We start from the raw sequence: 10,115 nt of genomic DNA on the forward strand, positions 1-10,115 counted from the left end.
AGACAGGTAGGAGAGCGCTCAGCTGGATCCCTGACGTCACTCACTCTGACCAGGCACTCCGTACGAAGTGTGTCAGAGTAAAGGGGACATCCCTCTCCTACGAGGGGAAAAAGGGCCGCTCTCTGTGTGCCGAGAGGCAGGAGAGAGGCGCACAGCTGGATCCCTGACGTCACTCACTCTGACAGGACACCCAGTACAGGGTGCGTCAGAGAGGAAAGGGAGACATCCCTCAAATAAAATTGAATAAATGAACAGGGGGAAGACCAAGATGCAGCCGTGCAAATATCTTCCACTGACATTCCTCCGTGCAACGCCGTGGAGGAGGAAATTCCTCTGGTGGAGTGCGCTTTGATATTCTCCGGGGGCTCCACCCCAGAGGAGACATATGCCTGTGACACAGCCTCACACAGCCAGTGTGACAGCCGTTGTGTAGACAGAGGTTGCCCGATCGAGCGCTCTCTGTAATGCACAAACAGTTGCTGAGAACGGCGCCATGCCGCCGTGCGCGCCACATAGCAGGACAGCGCGCGCACCGGACAGAGGAGATGAGATGTGGCTTCTTCCTCCGATTTATGAGGAGGTGGAAAAAACCCGTCCAGGGTGATCACTCTTGACCTAAAAGAGCTTGTGATGACCTTTGGCATAAAGGCTGGGTTAGGACGTAACACAGCCGAACTGCCATCCCCTTGGATCCGGAGGCATGACGGGGCCACAGAGAGAGCGGATAAATCACTCGCCCTTTTTGCCGATGTTAGAGCCAAAAGCAGTACTACTTTGGCTGATAACATGTTGAGGGGAACCTGCTCTAAAGGTTCAAATGGGGCTTTGCTTAGTGCTCGTAACACCAAAGCCAAATCCCATTGAGGCGCCAGTGCGCGTGACACCGGTCTGAGTCTTCGTACCTCTTGCAGAAACCGTTTCATCAGGGGGTGACTGAACAACGTCCCTGCTCCGAAACCCACGTGACAAGATGATATGGCAGCCGCATACACCTTGATTGTGCTGAACGCCAAATTCCTGTCCAACAACAGCTGGAGGAATGACAGCACGTGAAGCAGGGGGCACGTAATGGGGTCCAGGCTTCTTTCTACACACCAACGCTGGAACGCTGCCCACTTGGCTGTGTAGGACGCCCTGGTAGACGCGGCCCTGGCTCCCTGAATGGTGCGTACAACATCTTGAGAGAGACGCACCTCTCTAAGTGTTCCCGCTCAGGGACCATGCCCATAAGGGCTGGCCTATCACTGGGTGACTGTAGATAGCTCCCTCCGGCTGTGAGAGAGCGTCCCCCCGCCACGGAATCTCCCACGGCCTGCCTGACAGCGTATGCCAGGCCTATTCAAATGGCGGCCCGCGGGCCAGATGCGGCCCAGAACCAACTCCCGAGTGGCCCAGCCTCCCGTGGCCAAATTCCTACACTAGTACAGACCATGAACGCAACACTCCGCATTGCATAGAAACCACCAAACCACAACGCAACACGTTTTTTGAAAGTGCATCTAGTGGTGCTAGTAACGGTGGTCCTATGATAGCAACTCTAAAACATGTCTCTCTCAACTCTGAAGCGTAAACAGAGACAAAACGGTCATTGATCTTGTGGAGCAGATGCGCGCATTCCAAGTCAAGCTGGACCTTTTCGCGACCGACTTGAGTACGGGTCGGATGCTGCATTTTCCGACGCTACACAAACACATCACATCCCCGGCACAAATCACGGATGTGATGACAGATTTCATTGCGAGGTTGAAAGAGAACTTTGCCGGTCGATTGGATGGACTTGCTCTGCCCACAGAAGTGATGGGCTTTTATGGAGTCAGATTTGGGTCAATATTCTTGCGCGTAAAACAAGCTACTCACGAGCGGAAAATGTGCTTTTACACGCGCATAAAATGACCCTCGCGCGCAGATTAATCCCCGCGATTGGCTCTGCGCCCGCGATTGGCTCTGCGCCCGCGAGCGGCTCTGCGCTCGCTCGCGAGAGAGACAGCCCTCTTGCTTGCTCGCGGGAGTGTCAGCCTCGCGGAGTCTGTCTACGCGCGCGTGAAAAGTTTCTGGCACTTTGGGGCGGAGCCACTGGACTTTGATTGACAGCTGCCAGGAAACCCGGGGTTGCCAGGTTTGATAAATGCCTGAACTGCCAAGAGCCGAGCAGTGACGGCAGCAAAATCAGTTGGACGAGATTGAATGGTAAAGTTGTCCATAAAAAACTATTATATTCGTAAAGTGTACAGCTAATATATATATGATTCTGTTTTCTTCAAGGTTGTGTCTTCCTGGTCGAATGTACTTATTGTAAGTCGCTTTGGATACAAGCGTCAGCTAAATGCAATGTAATGTAATGTAATATACATTAATTTGATATAAAACAATATATTTTTCAGTGGGCTGTGTCCGTCGAAAACTGCTAGCTACTGTCTGCTGTAAGCACCTAGATTTTGCTGCCGTCACTGCTCGGCTCTTGGTAGTTCAGGCATTTATCAAACCTGGCAACCCCGGGTTTCCTGGCAGCTGTCAATCAAAGTCCAGTGGCTCCGCCCCAAAGTGCCAGAAACTTTTCACGCACGCGTAGACAGACTCCGCGAGGCTGACACTCCCGCGAGCAAGCAAGAGGGCTGTCTCTCTCGCGAGCGAGCGAGAGAGGCGCAGAGCCGCTCGCGGGGGTTTAATCTGCGCGCGAGGGTCATTTTATGCGCGTGTAAAAGCACATTTTCCGCTCGTGAGTAGCTTGTTTTACGCGCGAGAATATTGACCCAAATCTGACTCCATAGGCTTTGCCAGAGACCGCTTCACTGTTGCAATAGAGGGGGACGTATCAACCAGAGCAAAGGAAGTGGTCCCCTGCATCGACGAGGGGAAATTTACACTGGAACTTATTGACATGCATTCATCCATAACCATGGCACAAGAGCAGCGCACTAACGGGCCAGCGAAGTTTTGGAGTGATCCCTAACGTTCAGAAAGTAGCGATCTGTGTGCTCAGTATGTTTGGATCAACATACAAATGTGAATCAAGCTTTTCACACATGAACTCAATAAAAAGTAGCACTCGCTGCTCCCTGACTGACGGCACTCTTCACCAATGTCTTAAGATTGCATTGACATCCTATGAGCCAAAAATCACTGCTCTTGTTCAAAACAAAAAATGTCACTTCTCCCATTGAGAAAGTCAGCGATGACAAATCACAAATGAGGTGATAAGCACCTAGTTTACTATAGTAGACGTGTAGTGTAGTATTCATTCATATGTTAGTTACCCTTATCCCTTGTTATGGGTTTGTGCACCGAAAGGTTTGACAGTTCTTTTTGTATTCATTTAAATGCACTTTGTAATGTGTCTGGTCAAATGTGACCAAAACGTATGATTTTTTTGTTATTACTTGAAAAGTGAAAAAATAGTATTGCTATAGTACTACCTCTTTGTGTTACATTGGAGCTCTTTAACGGTTTGTTAATGCACTTTTTGATGTGCATGTATGTATCCAATTTTATTTTGTATGTGAGGACATTTATTAAGACTGCTATTATTGTATTCAGTTAAATGCACTTTGTGATGTGCCTGGTTAAAAAAAACATAACCTGAATATTTGACTTCTAAAGCAAACAAATGTAATGCTACAACTGTGCACTTTTTTTCCGAATGCACTTTGAGATGCCTCAGATTCTGTTAAATTAATGCAAATTTGTTGTGTTTTTATGCAATTTTTGACGTGCCTTTGTTAGATGAACAATGAATACAAATGGCATGTTTTTCATCGCAGTAATATGTGTTGGTTTAAAATGTGTCATTACCCGCTTTTTACAGGCCGCTGAATGTCTGGCCCAGCTGAATTTTGTAGTTATAAAATCTGGCCCAACTGAATGTGTAATTGAATAGCCCTGGCGTACGCTGTAGGCATGGAAACCAGGAAGCTCCCGTGCGTTCCGGGGCAATTAGGATCACTGACAGCCGCTCCTCCTGCACTCGGTCCAGGAACCGAGGAATCAGCGGGACTGGTGGGAAAGCGTACAGCAGTCCCCTGGGCCATGGCCGATGTGCGAACGCGTCCACCCCCAGGGGGGGGGTCCCGTGCTGACAGGGAGAACCAGAGCGCGCATTGCGCGTTCCCGCGTGCGGCGAACAGATCCACCTCCGCCCTCCCGAACCGGCTCCAAACCTGGGTGATCAGCTCGGAATGGAGGCTCCAGTCCCCCTGGCGAGGACCTCCTCTGGACATGAGGTCTGCCCCTTTGTTCAGCTCTCCTACATACAGTGCTCTGATGGAGAGCACGTGTGCGCGCGCCCAGATCAACAGCCGTCTGGCTGTGTTCAGGAGCTGCGCTGAGCGTACACCACCCTGCATGGCGATTGATGTAGGCTGCCGCGGCTCTGTTGTCTGTGCGAATCAACACATGCTGATTCCGCAGCAATGGGGCAAAATACTGAATTACTCTCCGTACGGAGATCAATTCCAGCACATTTATGTGGAAAGACATGTGAGCCGGCCACTGTCCTCCCACTGCCTGCGACATGCACGTTCCTCCCCACCCTGAGAGAGATGCGTCTGTGAACACCGAGATGTGTGACGTAACTCTGCCCAGTAGGTTAAATCTGAACCCACGGACAGAGGGATGACCACCATGCGCCTCTTCTGTCGTATGGGGTCGATGTGTAGGCTGATGAACCACCTCTGCAGTCTCCTCATGTGCAGGAGACCCAGGGGAATCACCCCGTGATCTGCTGCCATCATGCCGAGCAGCCGCATCACGGAGAGTGACGTCACCACGCTGCGGGGTGTGACGCGTCGAAGGAGAGCTGTCAGCGTCTCTACTCTCTGCCGTGAGAGTCGTGCTCTCATGCGGGCTGAGTTCAATTCCACTCCCAGGTAAACAATACTCTGGGAGGGAAGAGGCCAGCTCTTTTTCCAATTTATTATGAAACCCAGCTTTGACAGATGCGATATGAGTTGGACCGTCTGTAAAGCCGCTTCCTCCCTGGAGCGAACCAGCAGCAGCAGGTCGTCCAGGTAAAATAGTAGGCCTACTCTCATCCCTTCTCTGTGTAGCGGCTGAAATGCCGTTTCTACACACTTTGAAAAAGTGCGAGGAGCCAGGGAATAGCCGAACGGCAGACGGTTGTACTGGTACGATATTCCCTGGAATGAAAACCACAGGAATTTCCTGTGTTGCGGAATGATGGGTACATGGAAGTAAGCATCCTTTAGGTCTATAGAGGTGAACCAGTCTCCCTGGTGAACACACTCTAACACCCTTTTGACCGTCAGCATGTGAAAAGGCCTTTTCATTATTGCCTTGTTGAAAACTGACAGGTCGAGGATGGGTCTCATTCCCCCCGTCTTTTTCAGGATAAGAAAATAGCGGGAGTAATACCCCTGATTTTCTTCCTCCTGGGGAACCCTGGAAATAGCCTCTTTCAACAGGAGTTCCCGTAGCTCTGCTTGGAGCGCAAGACACTGTTCTCGGGATGACAGGCGTGTCACCTGTATCCCGTTGAACTGTGGGGGGGGGGGGGAGGCGAACTGCAGGGTGTACCCTCTGCTGATCAGCCTGTTCATCCATCTGTCCATCAGACACACGCGCTGCCACTCCGAGAAACACTCTGAGAGCACATGCTCGAGATGTGTTGTGGTCGTCATGACGACGAGCCACGCCAGAGCCCTCGCCGTCGCTGCCCGTGAGGCAACCCAAGGTGGGCCTAGAGCGAAAGGGCTGTGAGGAGGCCTCCACACGCTGCATTTCACTCCGCCTCTCATCATGAGACGCGTACACGCTCAGAGGATGAGTGGAGGTGTGTGCAGTGATATCCACATGAGGCGTTACCACGGCGCTCATGGGCTTATTGTGACCGTGTGTAGGTGGCGTATCTCGGACAGAGGAATGCCGCGAGGTCTGTGGTTTAATAACCGAAAAGTCATAACCACCAGGCCTCTGCCGCGAATCCTGCTGCCTACTAATCAACAGATTGGAGGCAGCTGGTGTAGTTAATGTGCTCCGCAGCTTATTAATCGATAGATTAAATAGCGCAGGCTTTTGTAACGAACCCTGCTGGCTATTAACCGATAGGTCATAGGCAGCTGGTTCACCCAGGGTGGGGGATATGTGAAACACATTTGTAACTGATGACTCAGACCACATGTTTGGAAATAATCTTTTTTTATTTCCCTCACACTCCCTCCCAAACCGTCAAGGCCGGCTCTGTTTTTTCGGCGGCTCTCGTGGAGCAGACGCCGAACGGGAGTACCTCACTCCCTTCTTACCCCCCTTCTCTGGTGGGGGGCCGGAGGCGCGGGACGGTGCCCCGGAGGCGCGGGACGGTGCCCCAGAGGCGCGGGACGGTGCCCCAGCCGCCGCTGACGGACGAGTCTGACGCCTCGGCTGTTGTTGCTGCGAGCATCTGTCTGTCTGCCGCCGTGGCCGGGTTGGCTGTTGCTGCTGCCGCTGGTGTCGCTGCTGCTTCACCACTGGCTGGAGCCAGCCGACGTGCTGGCGGATGTCCTCCGCTTGCTCCGAGGCCGCCTTCATGGACTCAACCATGGCCAGGAACTAGGGTCCGAACAGCCCGTCCGAGCTGATCGGAGCGTCCAGCAAAACCTTCCTGGCTGGCTCTGTAACCGCTGCTTGTTGCAACCAGAGGTGGCGCTGGATCTGAGTCATCCAGGCTGTGATCCTTGCCTGGGAGACCGCCACGGCTGCGCACAGCCACCTCTGACTCTCGCTCCGACTCCGTCTCCCCGTCTGGGGAAGAGGGGGAAGGGGAGAGCCGCATGGCGAGCCATGGAGGGAGACGGGGTAGGAGTCAGCAGCTAGAGCGTCCGCCCTTCGCTTCCTGTCGGATGATGGGAGACGAACACAATGTGAACATGCGACCTGCTGGCTGAGAGCCGCGTCCGCGTGCTCTGGCCCCAGGCAGGCTGCGCATATTGGGTGCAAATCATAGCTCATGATGTATCCCGTATTGCGCGAAGGACACATGCGGACACAATCATTGTTGCTCATGATTAGCTCTTCTTGTGCTTCAGTACTGCTTGGTTGCTGAAGAAAAGAGGGAGCAGATTGCCGGGCACCCTTCCTATTTATACCGGAAGGAGGCCCAAGGGTGGGGCCCACCTGGCGGGTGGGCGTGGACTACAAGTGTTTCAGTGCTGCGCGGGGGCGCAGAGGGATAACCCAATAGCGATAGCCTTAGAGGGCGAAGCCATATACAAAATAGAACAGGGGTTTCAGGGACGGGCAGTGATAGTCGGTCCGTTCTTCTATATGTCTGTCTTTGGTTTTCTAAGTGTTATTTGATCCATATGACAATAGAGATATGTGCATAAACGACAAAAACACTTGGGGTATAATGTTCGAACAAGGTTATCACCAAAACATTTAAGAATGTTTTTAGAGAACGTTATCCTAACTTTCAGAAGTACGTTCTAGGAACCAAAATAAAACTTCTCGATGAAACCATTCCTAGAACAATGAATGGTAACATTCTCAGAATGTTTTTAGAACCAACAATGTCTAGCTGGGAACTCAGACATGCCTACGCAAACGTGCAATATCATGAATTACGTGCTTGTTTTGATTTTCAAAAGGAAAATGTGGTGACATCAGATTTTTTTTAAACATCCTTTTCAAACAAATGCAACACGTTTGTTTTTTAAAGCGCACCACAAATAAATCTGACGTTGACCATGACCGTGTTAATATTTGCCATCACAGGAACATTTTATAAAAAAAGAATAACCTCCTGAAAACATTTTCAGAATGTTTCTTGGAGAATGTTCTTCTTTGGTTATCAGGTAACATTAAGGGAACGTTTTATAAAGAACATCTTTAATGTGTTACCCCAACAACGTCCAAAACGCATCCTTAGAATGTTGCAGGCAAAACGTTCCAGCTTTGTTAACATATCACATTAAAGGAACGTTTTATAAAATACTTTCTGTCATCTCAGACCTCAATAACATCCTCAGAACATCCTTTGAATGTTGCAGTTAAAACGTTATGTCTTAGTTAACCTTAAACCTTATACTGTAGGAACATAATTTGAAAAATAAACATCTTTGAACATCAGATTAAAACGTTTCTTTCAAATCTTATTAGAACCTTTAGGTAACATTAGCCAAAGTTGTGAGAACGTTCCCCGCTAGCTGGGCTGTAGGGAAACATTTAGTGTGGAAAACATGATCAAATTATCTCTAAGGTAGCCTTAATGCAGTGGAACATGCTAGAAAGCTTGGTGCCCTACCACGTGCAGCTGGTGTCCTTGAATTGTTTTCACCCCAGCCCCTCCGACAGCCTCCAGCCTGTCACACATGCTGCCTGTTGGCCTTTATATTAATTGTTTGCTTCTACACTAATGTTCTGAATGCCATGTATATATCCTTAGTTCATAAACATGTCTATGTATATATGTGTAGGTGTTACGTCCCAACTAGGGGAAGAGGAAAGCAACATACACCAGTTGGAATTGGTAATTGTACATTTAATCGTTTTTGACGAAGAAGAAGTTATTTTAGATAATATATACATCAGTAATTGAGACATCATTTTGTGTCTCCTCCCAGTTCCCCAGCCTCACTCAACCATTAGCGTGTATGAGGGGGTGATGACTGTGCTGCTGCCCTGCCAGTCGTCTAGGTTACCAGAGGACACAAAAGTGGTGTGGAGCCGCTTAGGTTTTAATCCCTCAGCCGTCCACCAGCATCTTGACGAAAATGAGCCCCTTTTTCAAAACCAGCATTACAGCGATCGAACATCTATGGCAGCTGATGCTCTGATAACTGGAGACCTCAACCTCATTCTGAAAGAACCCCAACTCTCTGACAGCGGCGTCTACACCTGCCACGTCCATCAGAATGAAAAGGAAATGTCAATGGTAATCGTGCGCCTGTAGGTTACAGGTAAGGAACAAACCCTAACCCCATTACTCTGTACATACAGGGCAGAGTAAGTTGGACATGGAAGGATTATCAGAACTACTTATTACTTTATTAGAATACAAAACAGGTTTATTTTAAAGGAAGATTTTACATACAGCTCCGGAAAAAATAAGGGACCACTGCAAATGATCAGTTTCTCTGGTTTTACTATTTAAAGGTATGTTTAGTACAATTTTGTTTTTAATGTTATCCTATATACTACTGACAACATTTGTCTGTGTTGGAATTCAACAGATACTGGAATGTAATGGCTGCCATACATCTAGAGATAGATATTTAAGAACAATTTGGAGTGGCCTCTTACATTTGTCCAGAGCTGTATAATAATGTTGCTGTTTGGTGTACAGTAAGAGAAAGTAAAGGATCATGAAAGACTAATTTTGTTGATTTTGTTACCCATAGAACGGCCCGTAGAACGGCCCACATTACCTGAGGTCTTTCTTATCGTGGCTGTTTGCCTTGCTCTGGCTGTTTGCCTTGCTCTGGCTGTTTGCCTTGCTCTGGCTGTTTGCCTTGCTCTGGCTGTAGCTGCCTTGGGTTGGCACACAACCATCACAGGTATGTAGTATGTTGTCACAGGATCTGTTAAGATCACAGTTTGTGTGTTCGTGCTGCTGATGCTGTGGTTTGTTGTCCTCTCAGTCTCTTCTGTAGTGGTGGAAGAGGGGGTGTGGTTTGTCAAGCTTCCTTACAAAACCATAGTCCCTCTGCCTGAAGACGTCACCGTGGAGTGGAGTCGTTGCGCTCCCGAGCCAATGAGGGTCCACGAATATTGTAATGGTAACAACCATCTTGTCAGACAGGATGAGTTTTATTGTGATCGCACAAAGATGCAGATGGAGCCACTGAAAACCAAAGACCTCAGTCTGACCCTCAGGGACCCCTGCTACAGAGACAGTGGAACCTACATCTGCACAGTCCACAAGGACAGAGCAATCTGGACACAGAAAGTAGTACGGCTCCGAGTCAATGGTCAGTATTTTAGATAGCAGACAGTGTAGACTACAGCTGCTAGCATGTTATAGACAGAGATGGGGTCGTTACTAAAAAAAAGTAATATATTACATATTACTTTTTTTTTTAAAGTAATATATTACACTACTTCGTTCTCTACATAAAGTAACTCGTTACTTTACTCGCAGGGCCGGCCCGCCCCTCCCTGCAGGCAGATCACGCAGACTGCTAAAG

General features: G+C 49.2%; 1 protein-coding gene across 2 annotated transcripts in view; it reads left to right on the plus strand.

Annotated features, from left to right (window-relative positions):
* LOC117536737 (matrix remodeling-associated protein 8-like) overlaps positions 1-9,643 on the plus strand; it is a 34,231-nt gene extending 24,588 nt beyond the window's left edge. The window contains exons 3-5 of one of the 2 annotated variants that reach the window (XM_034201731.1): positions 8,553-8,888; positions 9,330-9,485; positions 9,570-9,643. In XM_034201731.1, coding sequence (XP_034057622.1) covers positions 8,553-8,881 — 329 coding nt within the window. In that variant the 3' untranslated portion in view covers positions 8,882-8,888; positions 9,330-9,485; positions 9,570-9,643. Of the gene's footprint in view, positions 1-8,552; positions 8,889-9,329; positions 9,486-9,569 lie in introns of those variants that run through there. The other variant, XM_034201732.1, reaches the window with a different exon arrangement.
* The last annotated feature ends 472 nt before the right edge of the window (positions 9,644-10,115 follow it).

This window comes from Gymnodraco acuticeps, unplaced genomic scaffold, assembly GCF_902827175.1.
Source record: "Gymnodraco acuticeps unplaced genomic scaffold, fGymAcu1.1, whole genome shotgun sequence".
Lineage (NCBI taxonomy): Eukaryota > Metazoa > Chordata > Actinopteri > Perciformes > Bathydraconidae > Gymnodraco > Gymnodraco acuticeps.